Below are 23,027 nucleotides of genomic sequence, written 5' to 3' on the forward strand. Positions count from 1 at the left end.
TCTGTTACACTTACATAATAAAGTACATAAACAAATAGTGTACATGAATATTCAAAAAATCAAGATGAGTAGGTTTAATTTAGGATCCCTTCTTATAACTTACACTTTTAATTTTATATTTACTGAATATTTTTTCAGCCTTGAAGAACATGAAATTTACATCAGTTGGTGCATTCATAGAGTAAAAAGATTCAGTTCTATCAAAAGATGAAAACTAACATCAATGTCTTTCATATTTTAAATTGAAATTTAAGGAATGAATATCTCATCACTTCTCAATAGGATAAGTTAGGGGTAAGTATAGAAAATATATACATTTACGTAAGGCAGCTTTCTTTATATACTTTTGGCTGAAATATAAAATTCATTCTATATGATTGTGATGTATAATCCTGAAGGACAGTGAATGTTAATTTTAATCCAAGGTGGGCAAAAATTGAAGACCTCAGTTACCTATAGCTACATAACAAAAAGTTAAAGGCAATACTCTAAGCTTAAAGTAGGAAGGATTATTTAAATATTCAATTTTGTACTTTGATATTCTCCCACCTATTTTATCCATGTCTTTAAAAACCTGTTTAACTGTTAAGTTTTAGTTCAACACTATAATTTAGGCACAATATGACATTTTCATGTTTAATACTACTCTATAATAAAAAAAAAAAAGTTAAATTAACTATGTTTGTGACTGATTTTGTTCTAAATGCCCACACACAGTTTACTTGAGCAATGGAGGAAAGCAACGAAGCAAAGCCAAAGTGTTAAAAGGCACTATTAGTTGAAGAATAATCTGAGATATAAAATTTTTCTGGAATATTATAATTTAGTTGAAAGAAACAACATTTGATCTTTATTCTTTAATTAGATTTATTAAAACTAATTATCTGTATTTTCCTCTAACAATAAATCTTAAAAAGAAATAATTCTTTTGAAATCTAAAATAGTAAGTTACTATTTTCACTAGAAGAGAAACATGAATATAATACCTAAAAGCCAGGATTTTTGAAAAGTTACATTTTATTTTATTATTTATTATTTAAAAATTTTTCTTGGAAGCCTAGGTTTTGTGTGTGAAGAGATGAGGCAGAGATTTAGCAAATTTGATCCAAAATTTTCTATTATTTATACATTAAACTCATGATTAGAACATTGGAGGTATTTTTCCCTTATGTAAACAGTGACTAACACCAATAAAAGGTTAAAGTTTCCATTAATAGATCACATGGAAATCAGCCAAAGTGGTTAAAAATACAGGTTCTGAAGTCAAATAAACCTAGGTTTATAGTCCAGCTCCAACACACTGGACAATTTACTCATTCCGAATCTTGCTTTCCTCATGTGTAAACCAGGAACAGGATAATAACAGTACTCACTTTACAGCATTATTATAAGGTTTAAATGAAATATGTAAAGTACAGTGCCTAGTACATTGTTTTTTTCTTTTTTTTGGCCGCCCCATGGCTTGCGGGATCTTAGTTCCCCAACCAGGGATTGAACCTGGGCCCTTGGCAGTGAGAGCGTGCAGTCCTAACCACTGGACCACCAGGGAATTCCCCCTAGTACATATTAAGCAGTCTATAAATGGCAGCTGTTATTATTGTTACTAGTATCTTTACCAACAAAATGTGACTTTTCGTAGCAAACCTGAATCCCCCCAAATACACAAAAAATCTTTTTTTTGTAAATCCACAAAAATTCTGATCATTACTGGGGAAAGGTGGAGGAAAAGGCCATTTTGTCTGGAGCCATTAAAAACTATTAGTGACCTCGTCTGAAAATTAACCTGAATGCCTATAAATTTCTTGCTGAGGTTCTTTAATACGTCATGACAGTAATTCCTAAATGTTCATGTTGAAGTTTCTAAAGTAAACATTATTCAAGTAAAAAAGAAAGCAATACTAGTCCCAGCAATAAAAGACCAATAGGGATGCTTAGATGATGCTAGACAATTACTTTGGTTTATTAGATTTGTTACACTTAGCGCTTACCTCATGTTTTGGGGTGGTAATTAAAAGTGTTTTGAGTTTAGAAGAGATTATATAAACAAAATCTTTCCTTATCTCAGTGAAATATTATTAGAACAACTCTGATGGGACATTTTTCTCCCACTCCCCCAGATTTAGAAGGTCTACATTGACAAAGAGAAATCCTAGTAACTACTTCTGAGTTAACTAACAGTGACCAAGATCCTTTAATGCAGTTTTTAATATTAAATTTACAAATTCTAAAAATGCACAGATAATTCCAATTTATTCATGTTTTGTTACCTTTGAGAGCTAAGTTTAGCATATCACCAGCACGGAAAGAAATTTCTTCTTCGGATACAGCAACAAAATCATATTCTGCTCTAGCAACTACATGGTCATCCTCACCACTTGCCCAGTTGGTATTGTCTATAAACCAAATTAAGAATTAAGATTAGGTTAGTAAAACTTAAAAAAAAAGAAAAAAGATATTTCAGTGGCTATGTTTTGCAAACTGTATAAACTTATTTGCCAAGAGAAAAGTTCCCCCCAAAGTAAATTCCACAATTAACACTACGTAAAATCAACAATATGTTCATTACGATACCTATTATAAACTTTTTCCTATTCTTTAAGCTCCAAATTCTAGTTCCCTTAAAGCCAGGGGTCAGCAATTATTTTGTAGAGTAAAAAGATTTTTGATAGTAAATATTTTAGGCTTTGCAGGCCATGAGGCAAAATTGAACATGTTGTATAGTTTCTTATATAAAGAGAGAAAAAAATTTTCCATAAATTTTATGAAAAATTCAAAATGTAACAATTGAATTCTTTTTTTGTAATATAGGTCTACTACAAAGAACGGAATCTTTTTGGGATAGGATAATATTTCACTTAATTTGGGGTTCAAAGGTAGTGTTTTTTATCATCAATATCAATTGCAAATATTCATCTGTTAACGCTAATTTGTAATGAGATTTGAGGTATTTCATTCTGAAAATGTTTTTTCACATAGATATGTATTGCCAAATTCTGATATCAATACATTGAACATGTGGTTTTAATTGAGCATATTCATCCTAAGAAGATGAATAGAGTAGAATTCTGTTAAATTCCTTCGATATTAACCTTTTAACATGTCCTTACATTAGATACTAATCACTTCCAAATGAAGATTAAATGGAAACTCCTCAACGGCAGTTAAATGGATTTTGAAATATGGACATTTCCTTCGTACTTGCATGGAGGTCCAAAAACACTTCTGCATTGTAGTTTGAGCTTGAAAAGTGTATCTGCTGCAAATTTATGTGGGAAGGGAAATCTCGTTTCTTTAACTTTTGACAACCTGGGTGGGGAGTGTATAAAGCAGTGTGACATTACTTGCGAGTCAAACAATATTAGTTGTTGTCAAAATAACTTCACTCCAATGTAAGTTTCACAATATAATTGCTATTCTGCCTTATAGTTTTAGGTTGAATTCATTAAGAAGATTACCAAATCTGCAGCAAAAGCTGATTTCCAAAGCCATTAGGCGTTTTCTAAGAGTGGCTGATGGTGGTTCTTGTTTTTCAGAAAAATTTCAGTCTTGGCCTTGATCCCTCAAAAAGAGTAATAAAACTTAAGCACTGACTGCTCAGCCATCTAACTGCTGTGTGGTAGGGCAAGTCAGGATCTTCAGCTTCTACTTCTGACAAAAATTCACAGAACTGACAATAGTTATGTCCACAAGGGTGACTGAAGTTCACCTTTGACATTACTAATTCAGTAACACATGATAAATTCAAATATTTTCTGCAATGTACTTGCTGATGAAGAATACAATGAATAACTATAGGCTTTAAAAACCTTATATTTTCAAAACTGTAAATTTTGTCCAACTAAGCCTTTTTCTGTTCCACACAAATTTTTACCACCATCAGTCACAACACATCTTTGCAGATGAGTGTTTTTTCCGAATTCTTTGAAAATATTCTTGTCTGTAGTTGTTCCATGCAGACTATTCAGAGGCTACATCTTCAGCCACTTCAGATTCAACATTGACTCTTCCAATAAACCACTGAGCAGTAACAATATCTATTGGGTCATCATGAGCCAAGTAAATCCATTTGAACTTATCTGCCTTGTTTTAAAATGACTATTAAAATGATGTTGTTTCAAATACTCTTCAAGAAACTGTTCTCCCTGAAAGGTTAACTAACAGTCTTAAACAAGTTTACTTTCTCTGACACATTTCCTTGGCTGTTGCAATAACCACTGGTAAACAGATTTCCTTGCTAATCTGACAAATGAGCCTCTCAGAAATTTATTTTGGTTGCAGGCTTATTTTTTCTTCTTTTGCTTATTTATTTGTTTATGGCTGCGTTGTCTTCGTTGCTGCATGCGTGCTTTCTCTAGTTGAGGCGAGCAGGGGCTACTCTTTGCTGCAGTGCACAGGCTACTCATTGTGGTGGCTGCTCTTGTTGTGGAGCACAGGCTCTGGGCGCGTGGGCTTCAGTAGTTGTGGCACACGGGCTCAGTCGTTGTGGCTCGCAGGCTCTAGAGCGCAGGCTCAGTAGTTGGGGCACACGGGCTTAGTTGCTCTGTGGCATGTGGGATCTTCATGGACCAGGGCTTGAACCCATGTCCCCTGCATTGGCAGGCGGATTCTTAACCACTGCGCCACCAGGGAAGTCCCTTCTTTTGCTCCTTCCCCCGACCCCTTTTGGGTGAGGAAATTCTGCTATGATGAGCTATTCCATTTTAAATTTTCTAATTTTTCTGACTGTTGACTTCCTGTGAGTTGGGAATATTGGGATGAGTGCTCAGTCTGGTAATGTTGATGTACTGGGTTGGCCAAAGAGTTTGTTTTTTTCTGTAAGATGGCTCTAGTAGTGCTTAGTTGTCTTTAACTTCATTTGAAACAATTTTGTTAGACTGTTTTGTGACAGCTGTTATATCAGCAAAAAAAAAAAAACTTAAAATTGGTGAATTTTTGTGTAGCCATTTTAATATTGAGGATTGAAGGAAAAAAGCAACATTTTCGGCATATTATGCTTTATTATTTCAAGAAAGGTAAAAACACAACTGAAGTGCAAAAAAAGATTTGTGCAGTGTACGGAGAAGGTGCTGTGACTGATCGAACGTGTCAAAAGTGGTTTGCGAAGTTTCGTGCTGGAGATTTCTCGCTGGATGATGCTCCACGGTTGGGTAGACCAATTGAAGTTGATAGCCATCAAATTGAGACATTAATTGAGAACAATCAATGTTACACCACGCGGGAGATAGCTGACATACTCAAAATACCCAAATCAAACGTTGAAAATCAGTTGCACCAGCTTGGTTATGTTAATCGCTTTGATGTTTGGGTTCCATGTAAGTTAAGCGAAAAAAACCTTCTTGACAGTATTTCCACATGTGATTCTCTACTTAAACGTAATGAAAATGTTCCGTTTTTTTTTTTTTTTTTTTATGGGAAGCCACTGAGGAGTGTTAGTCTTGAAATGACTAGTGGTCAGATTTGTGCAGCATTGTGCAGGATACACAAAGCACGGGGTGCCAAAGGGGCTTTTTTTTTTTTCAATTTATTAATTTATTTATTTTTGGCTGTGTTGGGTCTTCGTTTCTGTGCGAGGGCTTTCTCTAGTTGCGGCAAGCGGGGGCCACTCTTCATCACAGTGCGTGGGCCTCTCACTATTGCGGCCTCTCTTGTTGCGGAGCACAGGCTCCAGACGCGCAGGCTCAGTAGTTGTGGCTCACGGGCCTAGTTGCTCTGCGGCATGTGGGATCTTCCCAGACCAGGGCTCGAACCCGTGTCCCCTGCATTGGCAGGCAGATTCTCAACCACTGCGCCACCAGGGAAGCCCTGTTCTGTTTTTAAAACAAATTATGACAGGCGATGAAAAGTGGATACTGTACAATAATGTGGAATGAAAGAGATCGTGGGGCATGTGAAATTAACCACCACCAACCACACCAAAGGCCGGTCTTCATCCAAAGAAGGTGATGTTGGGACCTCTCTGGTGGCGCGGTGGTTAAGACTCCACGCTCCCAATGCAGGGGGCCCGGGTTTGATCCCTGGTCAGGGAACTAGATCCCACATGCATGCCACAACTAAGAGTTCACATGCCACAACTAAGGACCCCATGTGCTGCAACTAAGGGGTGGGTGAGCTGCAACTAAGACCCGGTGCAACCAAATAAAAATAAATAAGTAAATAGATATTAAAAAAAGAAGAAAAAAAAAAAAACAAAGAAAGTGATGTTGTGCATAAGGTGGGATTGGAAGGGAGTCTTCTATTATGAGCTCCTTCCGGAAAACCAAACGATTAATTCCAACAAGTACTGCCCCCAATTAGACCAACTGAAAGCAGCACTCTATGAAAATCGTCCGGAATTAGTCAACAGAAAACACATAATCATCCATCAGGATAACGCAAGACCACATGTTTCTTTGATGACCAGGCAAAAGCTGTTAGAGCTTGGCTGGGAAGTTCTGATTTATCCATGGTATTCACCAGACATGGCACCTTCATTCAGATTTCCATTTATTTCAGTCTTTACAAAACTCTCTTAATGGAAAAAATTTCAATTCCCTGGCAGACTCTAAAAGGCACCTGGAACAGTTCTTTGCTCAAAAAGATAAAAAGTTTTGGGAAGATGGAATTATGAAGTTGCCTGAAAAATGGCAGAAGGTAGTGGAACAAAATGGTGAATATGTTGTTCAAGAAAGTTCTTAGTGAAAATGAAAAATGTGTCTTTTATTTTTACTTAAAAACCAAAGGAGGACTTCCCTGGTGGCGCAATGGTTGAGAATCCGCCTGCCAATGCAGGGGACACAGGCTCAAGCCCTGGTCCGGGAAGATCCCACATGCCGCGGAGCAACTAAGCCCGTGTGCCACAACCACTGAGCCTGCGCTCTAGAGCCCGCGAGCCACAACTACTGAGCCCGTGTGCCACAACTACTGAAGCCCATGCGCCTAGAGCCTGTGCTCCTCAATGAGAAGCCACTGCAGTGAGAAGCACGTGCACCACAACGAAGAGTAGCCTCCGCTCATCGCAACTAGAGAAAGCCTGCACGCAGCAACAAAGACCCAATGCGGCCAAAAATAAATAAATAAAATTTAAAAAAACACAACAAAAACCAAAGGAACTTTTTGGCCAACACAATATATTGTAATCCTTTAACATAGCTATGTTGTCTCTGCATAATAAATGTAATAATGGTTTACCACCTAATTCAGTAACAAAATAATCCAGACTATACTGTGCCTTAAAAGTGTGACCTTCAAAGTCCACTTCACTCTTCTTTTCTTGTGTGGCATGTATGTACTCATAATAAAAATATATATTGCAGTATAACAATACATGTGGCACTCAACACATTGCCAAATTATGTTACTGACATCTGCAGCGTGCAGAACAAGTGCAAAGCAATGGGAGTGTCAACATAGATAGGATCTCTATGTTACAAACTCCTCAACTCTGGTCTTTCAGTACAAAAGTAGCCATAACAATACATACATGAATGAATGTGGCTGTGTTCTAATAAAACTTTACTAATGGACACAGATATTTGAATTACATATAATTTTAACATGTCACAAATAGTATTCTTTTGGATTTTACTGTAAAAACCATTCTTAGTTTGTGGGCTGTACAAAGACAGGAGCAAGGCAGATCTTGCTGACAGGTTATCGTTTGCTGACCCCTGTCCTAAGCAGCTAAGAAGTCACAGGGCCTAAGCTTCCTCAGTTCCACTTTTCCTCAAAAATGTCTTAGTATCATTACCCACTGCTCCCTCTTTGGCCTCAGATAAAAAAATCGCCCCTCCTTTTCACCTGCCTTGGATCGTATCTTCTCCCACCTCTTACAGGAGGCTTCATCTTTTGACTCCTGTTTCTCCCTCCTCAACAATCAATCCTTCTCTACAGACTCCTTTCTTTCAGCCTAAAAACATTCCCAGATTTCACTTCATAAAAGACAAAGCACAACAAAAAAACTGAAAACTACCACATCAACTTGCTCTTACCCAAGCAGGCTGTTGATTTTTCTTCCTCCATTCATTGTTAATCTTTTCTTTTTTCACACCTTCTGATTTTATATACCCTTTATACTCCTCCATGGTTTCTGTCTCCTCCACTTTACTAAAATTGCTTGCTGGAGCTGATGACCTCCAATTGCCAAATCTGATGATCTTTTTTCAATTCTCGATCTTATCTTACTACAGCATCTGACACCAGGCATCATCCTTCTCCCCCTTCTCGAAATTTCCTCCTTTCACCTTCACTTCTATAACACAGGATTAACACAGTTCTACTTCCGCTCTTCCTGGTTTCCATCTTAGTCCCTCTTTTCTCTCTACCACTGTAATATCATCCACTAACACTATTTCAACTCTCACTTTTCTGTGGATGACTCTTAAATATTTCATTTTTCACCTCTTTCCTAAGATCCTTTCCTGCCTTTTAAACTGCTTTCTAAAACTTTCTCAAGTTCCATTTGAATGTCCCACTGGCACAACCAAACTCAATATAGCTCTAACGAAATGAATGATAATCATTCACAAACCAGTTGTTCCATGTGATTTCTCTGTATTTATTTTATTGACTTTGCCTTCAAATAAATATCCAGAATGTGACCCACCTCAGAACCTGCATCACTGTGACCCAGAGCCAAGCCACCATCATTTCCCACTTGAATTACTATTAATGGCCTCTTGATTCTCCAGACTGGTCTCTTTGGCCCTAGCTCTACCTAAAAACCGTTCTCAGGAAAAAGATTTTTTTTTTAAACCTAAGTCAAATCATATCACTCCTTTGCTCAAAATTCTGCCATGACTTCGCATTTCAGAATAAAAGCCAAAGTTCTTAAAAATGTCTACAAGGCTTATACCATCTACACACTGTACTCTTCCCTCCTTCATCTCCTGGTACTCTGACTTTGCTCCATTCGTACTGGCCTCCTGTCGTTCATGTGACATGCCAGGCACACTGCCACTTAAATAACTTTGCAGTTCTGCTGTTCCCTATGCCTCCAGCAGTTCTCTCATACAGCTTAGCCCCTTTATCTCCTTCAGAGAGGCTTTCCCTGTGTGTAGCTCTGTAACCCCATTTCCTACCACTGGCACTCTGCAACACTCTTCCCTGCTTTATTTTTTTCCTATGGCACTTATTACCTTGTGACTTACTATATATTTGACTTACTTGTTTATTGCTGTCTCTAACCACTAGTCACAAGGGCAGGAATTTTTAAAATCTGTTTTACTCACTGCTATATCCCTAGATCCTAGAACTGTGTCTGGTATGTAGTAGGCACTCAACAAATATTTGTTAACAAATAAAACATTATCCCTCTCATAACTCAATTTTAAAGGTCTAGGGCATTTCAATTCCTCCTTTCCCTTTATGTACTCCATCTAGCTAGTAACTAAATCTGTTACATCTATTATATCTTTGCTGCTTTTCACATACCCTAGTTCAGGTCTTCATTATTTCTCATCCATTCAAATGTAAAAGCATCATAAGTGATGTCCCTAAATTAATAAATATTTATTAAGCACCTTCGATATGCTGGTCAGGTTGTTAGCTTTTGGGAATACAATGGTAAATATAACCCAAAATTGTTTATTACTCTTACCATCCAATTTCAACCTGTGTTAACCTGCACTGACCTATTTTAAACACTTACGACAGACTAACCTCTTTACAGCACTGTTTATATGTATGTCACAAGCCTGCTTTAGAAAACAAAAACAAAAGCAGACAACCAAAAAACCATCCTTTCCTTACTAAATGAAGATTAAGTCTTGTCATGGAAATTAAGATCTTCCATTATTAGGCTCCAATCTAATTTCTCAGCCTTACTTCTTAATATCCTTCTATTCAATACTACAGGACAGCTGATGAACAAATCTCATATTTCCTACCTATATACTTTTGTTCAAACTACTCCATCTGCTTCAGTCTTTTTTTTTTTCTATGTAACTGATGGAATGTTACCTATCTTTCGAAAAATCTAACTTAGATGTTACTTCTTTCTGGATACAAATAGTCAAAAAATGTCAGCTTCACTTCTGAACTGAGATAATACTCTGTACCAGTTGACAGAGTAGAGGCTTAACAGTCAAATATGCCTGGTTTTGTTTCTGGTTCTGGCTTATTAAAGATGTGACCTTGAGCAAGAGACTTTGAACCTCAGTTTTATCACTTGTAAAATGAGGATAATTTCTCTTAGGATTGTTGTAAGAATTAAATGAGTAAAATACACGAAATACTTAGCACAGTGTCTTGTATATAAAAAAGGCTCAAGAAGAAGGAAGAAGAACTACAGTCCTGCAGCCTGTGAAACAAAAACCACATTCACAGAAAGATAGACAAGATGAAAAGGCAGAGGGCTATGTACCAGATGAAGGAACAAGATAAAACCCCAGAAAAACAACTAAGTGAAGTGGAGATAGGCAACCTTCCAGAAAAAGAATTCAGAATAACGATAGTGAAGATGATCCAGGACCTCGGAAAAAGAATGGAGGCAAAGATCAAGAAGATGCAAGAAATGTTTAACAAAGATCTAGAAGAATTAAAGAACAAACAAACAGAGATGAACAACACAATAACTGAAATGAAAAATACACCAGAAGGAATCAACAGCAGAATAACTGAGGCAGACGAACAGATAAGTGACCTGCAAGACAGAATGGTGGAATTCACTGCTGCGAAACAGAATAAAGAAATAAGAATGAAAAGAGGGGCTTCCCTGGTGGTGCAGTGGTTGAGAGTCCGCCTGACAGTGCAGGGGACACGGGTTCGGGCCCTGGTCTGGGAGGATCCCACATGCCGCGGAGCAACTGGGCCCGTGAGCCACAATTGCTGAGCCTGCGCATCTGGAGCCTGTGCTCCGCAACAGGAGAGGCCGTGACAGTGGGAGGCCCACGCACTGCGATGAAGAGTGGCCCCCACTTGCCACAACTAGAGAAAGCCCTCGCACAGAAACGAAGACCCAACACAGCCAAAAATAAAAAAACGCACCATAATGGGGGGGGGGGTATGGGAGTGCAGAGGAAGGATGGGGCGGGGGGGAGGGGAATGGTAGTTTAAAAAAAAAAAAGAAAAAAAAAAAGAATGAAAAGAAATGAAGACAGCCTAAGAGACCTCTGGGACAATATTAAACACAACAACATTTGCATTATAGGGGTCCCGGAAGGAGAAGAGAGAGAGAAAGGACCCGAGAAAATATTTGAAGAGATTATAATCGAAAACTTCCCTAACATGGGAAAGGAAATAGCCACCCAAGTCCAGGAAGTGCAGAGAGTCCCATACAGGATAAACCCAAGGAGAAACACGCTGAGACATACAGTAATCAAACCGGCAAAAATTAAAGACAAAGAAAAATTATTGAAAGCAGCAAGGGAAAAACGACAAATAACATACAAGGGAACTCCCATAAGGTTAACAGCTGATTTCTCAGCAGAAACTCTACAAGCCAGAAGGAAGTGGCAAAGTAAAGTAATGAAAGGGAAGAAACTAAAACCAAGATTACTCTACCCGGCAAGGATCTCATTCAGATTCGATGGAGAAATCAAAAGCTTTACAGACAAGCAAAAGCTAAGAGAATTCAGCACCACCAAACTAGCTCTACAACAAATGCTAAAGGAACTTCTGTAAGTGGGAAACACAAGAGAAGAAAAAGACCGACAAAAACAAACCCAAAACAATTAAGAAAATGGTAATAAGAACATACATATTGATAATTACCTTAAACGTGAACGAATTAAATGCTCCAACCAAAAGACACAGGCTTGCGGAACGGATACAAAAACAAGACCCATATATATGCTATCTACAAGAGACCCACTTCAGACCTAGGGACACATTCAGACTGAAAGTGAGGGGATGGAAAAAGATACTCCATGCAAATGGAAATCAAAAGAAAGCTGGAGTAGCAACACTCATATCAGATAAAATAGACTTTAAAATAAAGAATGTTACAAGAGACAAGGAAGGACACTACATAATGATCAAGGGATCAGTCCAAGAAAAAGATATAACAATTATAAATATATATGCATCCAACATAGGAGCACCTCAATACATAAGGCAACTGCTAAGAGCTCTAAAAGAGGAAATCGACAGTAACACAATAATAGTGGGGGACTTTAACACCTCACTTACACCAAATGGACAGATCATCCAAACAGAAAATTAATAAGGAAACCCAAGCTTTAAATGACACAATAGACCAGATAGATTTGATATTTATAGGACATTCCATCCAAAAACAGCAGATTACACTTCCTTCTCAAGTGCGCACAGAACATTCTCCAGGATAGATCACATCTTGGGTCACAAATCAAGCCTCAGTAAATTTAAGAAAATTGAAATCGTATCAAGCATCTTATCTGACCACAACACTATGAGATTAGAAATCAATTACAGGGAAAAAAACATAAGAAGCACAAACACACGGAGGCTAAACAATACATTACTAAATAACCAAGAGATCACTGAAGAAATCAAAAAATACCTAGAGACAAATGACAATGAAAACACAACAATCCAAAACCTATCGGATGCAGCAAAAGCAGTTCTAAGAGGGAAGTTTATAGCTATACAAGTCTACCTCAAGAAACAAGAAAAATCTCAAATAAACAACCTAACATTACACCTAACGGAACGAGAGAAAGAAGAACAAACAAAACCCAAAGTTAGCAGAAGGAAAGAAATCATAAAGATCAGAGCAGAAGTAAATGAAATAGAAACAAAGAAAACAATAGCAAAGATCAATAAAACTAAAAGCTGGTTCTTTGAGAAGATAAATGAAATTGATAAACCATTAGCCAGACTCATCAAGAAAAAGAGGGAGAGGACTCAAATCAATAAAATTAGAACTGGGCTTCCCTGGTGGCGAAGTGGTTGAGAATCTGCCTGCCAATGCAGGGGACACAGGTTCGAGCCCTGGTCTGGGAAGATCCCACATGCCGCGAAGCAACTAGGCCCGTGAGCCACAATTACTGAGCCTGCGCGTCTGGAGCTTGTGCTCCGCAACAAGAGAGGCTGCGACAGTGAGAGGCCCGCGCACCGCGATGAAGAGTGGCCCCCGCTCGCTGCAATGAGAGAAAGCCCTCGCACAGAAACGAAGACCCAACGCAGCCAAAAATAAATAAATAAATAAATAATTAAAATAATAATAATAATAAAATAAAATAAAATTAGAAATGAAAGAGGAGAAATCACAACTGACACTGCAGAAATACAAAGGATTATAAGAGATTACTACCAGCAACTCTATGCCAATAAAATGGACAACCTGGAAGAAATGGACAAATTCTTAGAAAGGTATAACCTTCCAGGACTGAACCAGGAAGAAATAGAAAATATGAACAGACCAATCACAAGTAATGAAATTGAAACTGTGATTAAAAATCTTCCAACAGGGCTTCCCTGGTGGCGCAGTGGTTGAGAGTCTGCCTGCGGATGCAGGGGACACGGGTTCGAGCCCTGGTCTGGGAGGATCCCACATGCCGCGGAGCGACTGGGCCCGTGAGCCATAACTACTGAGCCTGCGCGTCTGGAGCCTGTGCTCTGCAACAAGAGAGGCCGCGATACTGAGAGGCCCACGCACTGCGATGAAGAGTAGCCCCCGCTTGCCGCAACTAGAGAAGGCCCTAGCACAGAAACGAAGACCCAACATAGCAACCAATCAATCAATTAAATAAATAAATCTTTAAAAAAAAACAAAAAAAATCTTCCAACAAACAAAAGTCCAGGACCAGATGGCTTCACAGGTGTATTCTATCAAACATTTAGAGAAGAGCTAACACCCATCCTTCTCAAACTCTTCCAAAAAACTGCAGAGGAAGGAACACTCCCAAACTCATTCTATGAGGCCACCATCATCCTGATACCAAAATCAGACAAAGATACTACAAAAAAAGAAAATTACAGACCAATATCACTGATGAATATACATACAAAAATCCTCAACAAAATACTAGCAAACAGAATCGAACAACACATTAAAAGGATCATACACCATGACCAAGTGGGATTTATCCCAGGGATGCAAGGATTCTTCAATATATGTAAATCAATCAATGCGATACACCATATTAACAAATTGAAGAAAAACCATATGATCATTTCAATAGATGCAGAAAAAGCTTCTGACAAAATTCAACACCCATTTATGATAAAAACTCTCCAGAAAGTGGGCATAGAGGGAACCTACCTCAACATAATAAAGGCCATATACAACAAACCCACAGCAAACATCATTCTCAATGGTGAAAAACTGAAAGCATTTCCTCTAAGATCAGGAACAAGACAAGGATGTCCACTCTCACCACTATTATTCAACATAGTTTTGGAAGTCCTAGCCATGGCAATCAGAGAAGAAAAAGAAAGAAACGGAATACAAATTGGAAAAGAAGAAGTAAAACTCTCCCTGTTTGCAGATGACATGATACTATACATAGAGAATGCTAAAGATGCCACCAGAAAACTACTAGAGCTAATCAATGAATTTGGTGAAGTTGCAGGATACAAAATTAATGCACAGAAATCTCTTGCATTCCTATACACTAATGATGAAAAATCTGAAAGAGAAATTAAGGAAACACTCCCATTTACCACTGCAACAAAAAGAATAAAATACCTAGGAATAAACCTACCTAGGGAGACAAAAGACCTGTATGCAGAAAACTATAAGACACTGATGAAAAATTAAAGATGATACCAACAGATGGAGAGATATTCCATGTTCTTGGATTGGAAGAATCAATATTGTGAAAATGACTATACTACCCAAAGCAATCTACAGATTCAATGCAATCCCTATCAAATTATCAATGGCATATTTTACAGAACTAGAACAAAAAGTCTTAAAATTTGTATGGAGACACAAAAGACCCCAAATAGCCAAAGCAATCTTGAGGGAAAAAAACGGAGCTGGAGGAATCAGACTCCCTGACTTCAGACTATACTACAAAGCTACAGTAATCAAGACAATATGGTACTGGCACAAAAACAGAAATATAGATCAATGGAACAGGATAGAAAGCCCAGAGATAAATCCACGCACCTATGGTCAACTAATCTATGACAAAGGAGGCAAGGATATACAATGGAGAAAAGACAGTCTCTTCAATAAGTGGTGCTGGGAAAACTGGACAGCAACATGTAAAAGAATGAAATTAGAATACTCCCTAACACCGTACACAAAAATAAACTCAAAATGGATTAGAGACCTAAATGTAAGACCAGACACTATAAAACTCTTAGAGGAAAACACAGGAAGAACACTCTATGACATAAATCACAGCTAGATCTTTTTTAATACACCTCCTACAGTAATGGAAATAAAAACAAAAATAAACAAATGGGACCTAATGAAACTTAAAAGCTTTTGCACAGCAAAGGAAACTACAAACAAGACGAAAAGACAACCCTCAGAATGGGAGAAAATATTTGCAAACGAATCAACGGACAAAGGTTTAATCTCCAAAATACATAAACAGCTCATGCAACTCAGTATTAAAAAAAAAAAAACAACCTAATCAAAAAATGGGCAGAAGACCTAAATAGACATTTCTCCAAAGAGGACATACAGATGGCCAAGAGGCACATGAAAAGGTGCTCAACCTCACTAACTATTAGAGAAATGCAAATCAAAACTACAATGAGGTATCACCTCACACCAGTTAGAATGGGCATCATCAGAAAATCTACAAACAACAAATGCTGGAGAGGGTGTGGAGAAAAGGGAACCCTCTTGCACTGTTGGTGGGAATGTAAATTGATACAGCCACTGTGGAGAACAGTATGGAGGTTCCTTTAAAAAAGTAAAAATAGAATTACCATATGATCCAGCAATCCCACTACTGGGCATATACCCGGAGGAAACCATAATTCAAAAAGACACACGCAGGGCTTCCCTGGTGGCGCAGTGGTTAAGAATCCGCCTGCCAATGCAGGGGACATGGGTTCGAGCCGTAGTCCGGGAAGATCCCACATGCCGCGGAGCAACTAAGCCTGGGCTCCGCAACTACTGAACCAGCGTGCCACAACTATTGAAGCCCGTGTGCCTAGAGCCCATGCTCCACAACAAGAGAAGGCACTGCCGTGAGAAGCCCATGCAGTGCAACATAGAGTAGCAGCAAAGACCCAATGCAGACGAAAATAATAAATAAATAAATTTATTAAAAAATAAATAAATAAGTTAATTAAAAAAAAAAAAAAAGACACATGCACCCCAATGTTCATTGCTGTGCTATTTACAATAGCCAGGTCATGGAATCAACCTAAATGCCCATCGACGGATGAATGGATAAAGAAGATGTGGTACATATATGCAATGGAATATTACTCAATTATAAAAAGGAACGAAATTGGGTCATCTGTAGAGACATGGATGAATCTAGAGACTGTCACTCAGAGTGAAGTATGTCCGAAAGAGAAAAACAAATATCGTATATTAACACATATATGTGGAACCTAGAAAAATGGTACAGATGAACCAGTTTGCAGGGCAGAAATTGAGTCACAGATGTAGAGAACAGACGTATGGACACCAAGGGGGTAAAGCAGCGGGGGGTGGCGGTGGGGGTGTGATGAATTGGGAGATTGGGATTGACATGTATACACTGATGTGTATAAAACGGATGAGTAATAAGAACCTGCTGTATAAAAAAATAATTAAAATAAAATTCATAAAAATAATTTTAAAAAAAGCTCAATAAGTCTTATGTTTCTCCCCAAGTGTCGTACTACTTACACTCTTTATGCCTCATTACAATTACCTATTTATGTGTCTCGCCCACCTCTCTCCCAGTAAGTTTTAGAAAGATAAAGGGATTATGCCCTATGTTATCTTTGTATCTTCCACAGCATCAAGTTCAGTGACTTGTGAACAGCAGTTAAGTAATGTGTGCTGTTAAACTGAACTAACAAAGAATAAATCAACAAGCCTGTTTTTGCTACATGTTCCTCTTCCAGTTTTGAAGTTAACTGAAAATATAACTGGATCAAAATATTAAATACAAATGAATAAAGAAAGCTAATTTAATCTATTCTTGAAATTTGAGATTGTTATATGGTTTTTGAACCCATTCTATTACTCTTACCTGTTACTTCGTCACTGTGAGTAGACAGCAGTTTCCAGATGAGGTAAGGACCACCAAGGATAACAGCAAAGAACAAGAATATTGGCCAAGATTTTGCTGAGTTAGTTGCTCTGTCCTCAGCACCAAGGCAAGCGACAGTTCCTTCACTTTCTGCCCATAGGTCCTCATTCTCAGAGTCTCTTCTTAAACCTATCATCCATTGTAACCGTCTGTAAAGATACCTTATAGTCCTAACTAATGCAAAAGCTGAAAAAACCTTTGTGAAGTGTATTTTTAATCGGGAAAAGTGGTTTGCTACATCCAATACAGCCCTGAAACTGTTATAGACAGCTGAAAAGGTAGCATCCATCATCATGCTGACAGAGGCAAATGCATGCACAATACTTTCAATGGACTGAAATGCACCTCTGCTGCTTTCTTCAGCTTGCTGAACAAATCTACTAGGTGGAAGATCATCTATACGAAGGCGGTTATAGCCCAACCCATTATACCCATAACTATAAGGGCTATAGCTTCCATAAAATGAATTTCCATAGGCACCATATCCAGAAGAAAATGAACTGTAAGCAGGTCTGAAAGTGTTCACATTACTGCTTCCTGTCTGCTGAGATGGCCTTGGAAGAATAGGCGGTGGCACTCTGGTAAGTGTTGGTTGTCCAGGTCTTGTCAATAAAGTAGGACCCAAATCAGCAGATCTAAAACCAAAAAGGATTCAAAGTTGTAACTTAAGCACACAATAAATCCATTCAAAGTAACTATTAAACACTTTGTATATACCTAGTGTTATGACAGATCCTACTAAAGATGTCTTAAGAGTAAGGAATAGTCTCTAATATCCAGATGCTTAGAATCTGTGTTAAGACAAAATGGATAAAAGAGCTAACTGAACTCTATATTCTTGTTTACTTATGCTGCATTATTAGTAGTATCTTCAATCTGTGGTTTCCTTTTAAGACACATGTCCATTTCCTCAGGGTTAGTTACAACTCGATATCTGTCCATCCTTACACCTAAATGGCACTATCTTAATTACTGTAGTTTTATAATAGGTCTTAATATCCAATAAGACAAATCTTCCTACACTATTTTTCATCTTCAAGAGTGTCTTGGCTATTTGACCCTTTGAACATCCATATATATTTTAGAATCAGAGTTTGAAGTTCTACACTGTTCTCCCCACAAAAGCCCTATTGAGATTCTGGTTTGGGATTACATTAAATTCGTAGATTAATTTGAGGTGGTCGACATCTCCATTATATTGAGAGTTTCAACTCAATATAACATCCTCCATTTACTTATGTCTTTTAAAGATTTTTCTTAATAATAGTTTTTTAAAATAACCACTGAGGGACTTCCCTGGTGGTGCAGTGGTTAAGAATCCACCTGCCAATGCAGGGGACAGGGGTTCGTGCCCTGGTTCGGGAAGATCCCGCATGCCACAGAGCAACTAAGCCTGTGAGCCACAACTACTGACCCTGCGCTCTAGAGGCCGCAAGCCACAACTACTGAGCCCATGCACCACAACTACTGAAGCCCGCGTACCTAGAGCCTATGCTCTGTAACGAGAAGCCCCCTCAGTGAGAAGCCTGCATGCACACCACAACAAAGAGTAGCCCCTGCTCGCGCAACTAGAGAAAGCCTATGCACAGCAATCAAGACCCAACACAGCCAAAGATAAATAAATAAATTAATTAAAAAATAAATAAAATAACCACTGAGTCTCAATGTTTTATAGTTTACTGTGTGGAGGTCTTTCTTTAGATTTATTTCTATATATTTGATTGTTTTGATGCTATTGTAAACGGTGTCTTTCTAAAATTTCACTTTTTTGCTGTTATATAGAAATAATTGATTAAAAAAAATATGGTCCTTATATCTAGCAACTTTATTTTGGATTCTTCTTTTGTATTTTCTAGAATCTTAAGGATTTGCAGTCATATTGTATGTGAATAACAACAGGTTGTTTCTTCCTTTTTTCAATTCTTACAGCTTTGATTATTAAGGTATTGCATCTAGGACCTGCAGTACAATCTTGAATAGAAGGGATGATAGAAGGTATCCTAATCTCATTCCTAATCTCAAAGGGAAAATTTTCAAGACGTCACCAATAATTATGTTTGTTGTAGATTTAGTAGTTCCTTTTCTATTTCTTTTTGATAAAATTTTTTTACCACGAATGAATGCTGAATTTTATCAAATGATTCCTTAGCACCTATCAAGATGATTATATGAATATTTTCCTTTGTCTTTGATGAATTACATTGATTTTCAAATGTTAAAACCAACCTGCATTCCTGAAGTAGAATCAAGTAGGCCACAATATATTTCTGAATTTGGTTTGTCAATATTTTATTGAAGATTTTTTTTTATATCTATGTTCATGAATGAGACTGTCCTAATATGTTTTTTTTTAAATTAATTAATTAATTAACTTATTTTGGGCTGTGTTGGGTCTTCGTTTCTGTGCAAGGTCTTTCTCTAGTTGCAGCAAGCAGGGGCCACTCTTCATCGCGGTGCGCAGGCCTCTCACTGTCGCGGCCTCTCTTGTTGCGGGGCACAGGCTCCAGACGCGCAGGCTCAGTAATTGTGGCTCACGGGCTTAGTTGCTCCGCGGCATGTGGGATCTTCCCAGACCAGGGCTCGAACCTGTGTCCCCTGCATTGGCAGGCAGATTCTCAACCACTGCGCCACCAGGGAAGCCCCCTAATGTGCTTTTATTGTAAACGTCTTTGTCAGGTTTGGACATGAAGGTTGAACTAGCCTCTTAAAAAGAGTTGGGGGAGTATTTCATTCTTTTCTATATTCTAGAAAAGTTAATTATTTCTTCCTTAAAGGTTTCTAGAGTTTACCAGTGAATCATATGGGCTTGGAATTCTCCTACTGGGAAGAATTTTCATTATGAATTTAATTTCTTTAGTATCATGCTACTTAAAATGTGGTCTGTGGACCAGTGCTATTTTATGAACCATTTTATACCAATCTATAATAAGAAAAGTACAGAAAACGAGATTGTGTTTAAGTAATTTGACACTGCTATGATGTTTTTACTGCATTTTATAAAAAGTATTAGTCATCATCACAAATATTTTGAGAAGCACTGCTTCAAGTGTTAAAGGACTATTTATCTTTTCTATCTGTAAAATATACCTTGCTTCATCCTCTAAATCTCTTCCTTTCCTTTCTGTATTTTCCTGTCCTTTTGTCTCTTTGTACTTCCTTCTAGGTATTTTCTTCCCAACTATTCTTTTTTAATTTTTATTTTATTTATTAATTTTTGTCTGCGTTGGGTCTTCGTTGCTGCACGCAGGCTTTCTCTAGTTGCTGCGAGCGGGGGCTACTCTTCATTGCGGTGCACGGGCTTCTCATTGCGGTGGCTTCTCTTGTTGCGGAGCACGGGCTCTAGGCACGCAGGCTTCAGTAGTTGTGGCACGTGGGTTCAGTAGTTGTGGATCGCGGGCTCTGGAGAGCAGGCTCAGTAGTTGTGGCGCACGGGCTTAGTTGCTCCGTGGCATGTGGCATCTTCCCGGACCAGGGTTCAAACCTGTGTCCCCTGCATTGGCAGGCGGATTCTTAACCACTGTGCCACCAGGGAAGCCCTCCAACTATTCTTTAGGTCACTGCTACTCAAGGGGCCAATCCGCAAGATAAGGAGCTTGCACTATAATGTAAATCAACAAATTCTTTCTTCACAGAGAAAGTTTTGCTATCAAGAAAATGCCACTTGAGTGGTGGAGGGATAAACTGGAAGATTGGGATTAACATATACACACTACTATATATAAAATAGATAACTAATAAGGACCCTACTGTACAGCACAGGGAACTCTATTCAGCACTCTGTAATAGCCTATATGGGAAAAGAATCTAAAAAAGAGTGGATATATTTATATGTATAACTGATTCAATTTGCTGTACACCTGAAACTAATACAACATTGTAAACAACTATACTCCAATAAAAATTAAAAAAAAAAAAAAAAAGAAAATGCCAGTTGAACTAAATGGTGTGCTCAGGGTCAATTTGTTCTACATTCTGATACAAATTTCCTATCTTGTTGTGGACTGTTACTACATAGTTCAAAAAATAGCAGCCAGCCCATAGACTCTCAGTAGCTAAAGAACACGCTTCGAGTAGTACTGCTCTAAGTCACTAATTCTCTATGTAATGGTGTCTAATCTGTTTCTAAACCTAACGAGTTCTCAATTTTGGTTACGTATTTTTTGTTCTAGAAATTCCTTTCCTCTTTTAATAGTTTCCAATTCTCTGCCAAAATTCTTCATCTTCCCTTTTATTGCCCTCAACATATTAAAGATAATTTAAAGTCTCTTTGCTAACTCCAATATCTAGAGTTCCTATGAATTTGTTTTTCCAGATGTTAACTTAGCTGCCATTTATGTTACATAATGTCCTCCTGGGTCTGGCTATTTGATTTTGCTGTGCGTCAGCAATTATTATTGTAGCAGTAATTTGAGATTCTGGATGATGTTCTCTTTCTCCAGATGTGTTTCATTCTGGATATTGTTTCATTTTTTTTTTAATTGAAATGTAGTTGATTTACAATGTTGTGTTAGTTGCAGGGGTACAGCAAAGTGATTCAGATATATATATATATATATATATATATATATATATATATATACACACACACACACACACACACACACACACATAAAACTGAATACATGTATTCTTTTTCACATTCTTTTCTATTTTAGGTTATTACAAGATATTGAATATAGTTCCCTGTGCTATACATTAGTTCCCTGTGCTATACAATAGGTCCTTGTTGTTTATCTATTTTATATATAGTAATATGTATCTGGATATTGTTTTCTGAACTATTCTCTAATTTGGTTCAGGCAGGCTGCTAAGGCTACTATGAATTCATGATGTCCCTAATTTAATTTCAGGAATTGATGATTTGAAGCTGGGCTTCTGTTCCTATAAGGGCCTGTCTACTTCTTTTATACCCTTATATCTAGATGTACCTAACACTAGGTATGGGTAATTTATCAGTATCTCGTCTTGGAAGACGTCTGAACTCCAACCATGCTTCAAGAGTCTGTCAATGTATATACACTGATCTGTATAAAATTGATGACTAATAAGAACCTGCAGTATAAAAAAACAAACAAACAAAACAACTAATACTAAACTTTCATTGGGTTATCTGTATGGAAATATGTTAATATAAATGTTTCAGACATTACGTGAAATTTCTAAAAATCTTATATGTTCTGGTATAATGTTATAAGTCATAATTCTAGTTATTACTTTAAAATGTATATCTCAGAAATAACTAAATTTCCTTGTCAATTGCACTATTATGAACTTTCATCAAATCTTTAACCGTGGTCATTTTTAAGTCTTTTGTCAGTTACAGACAGTTCTGGGTGTACTCAGATGCTTTTGCAAATATGTTCCTATAAAAGGGTTTCATCTTCAAGGAATTCATAGAAAAAACTCTGACAAGTACAGGTTTCTGGTAACTGTACTTCTGAACTGAATGAATAAGCATTTTCAGAACTCTAATGAAAAACTTATGAACTCATAAAAGTGCTAACAAAAGATCAAGATGAAAAACAAAATTAATTACATGGGGCTGAGTGAACTGATGAGGATGATTATAATTTTTGTGACTTTCTGTTTGAATTAAAAAAAAAAATCCCACAAGGACTCAGAGGCAAAGAATATAGAAATCAATTTTCACTGCAAAGTAAAGGAGCTGTTACAGTGGAGGATTACTGGACTGAATGTCAATATTATGGCATAGTATGAGTGTGTTTCGTGTTTGGTAATTGCAATCATTGTTGCTTTTGTTGTGGTCATCCATTTACAATGCTTGGTGTCAGTCTATTTATCTCTTGTAAAAATAAAATACAGTGTGTGTGTGTGTGTGTGTGTGTGTGTGTGTGTGTGTGTGAAAAAAAAAAAAAGAGTTTGTCAAAAGTTCTACTCAACTAGCTTCATTAT

The 23,027-nt window shown here is 37.5% G+C and overlaps 1 protein-coding gene across 1 annotated transcript in view; it reads right to left on the reverse strand.

The window, feature by feature from the left end:
• Positions 1-23,027, reverse strand: part of PEX13 (peroxisomal biogenesis factor 13) — a 50,078-nt gene that overhangs the window by 15,038 nt on the left and 12,013 nt on the right. The window contains exons 2-3 of the mRNA XM_082358279.1: positions 17,055-17,749; positions 2,268-2,393 (exon numbers count right to left, since the gene is read on the reverse strand). Of these exons, the coding sequence (XP_082214405.1) occupies positions 2,268-2,393; positions 17,055-17,749 (821 nt within the window). The remainder of the gene's footprint in view (positions 1-2,267; positions 2,394-17,054; positions 17,750-23,027) is intronic.

The sequence above is a fragment of the Balaenoptera borealis genome, assembly GCF_965194805.1.
Source record: "Balaenoptera borealis genome assembly, chromosome: 15".
Classification (NCBI taxonomy): domain Eukaryota; kingdom Metazoa; phylum Chordata; class Mammalia; order Artiodactyla; family Balaenopteridae; genus Balaenoptera; species Balaenoptera borealis.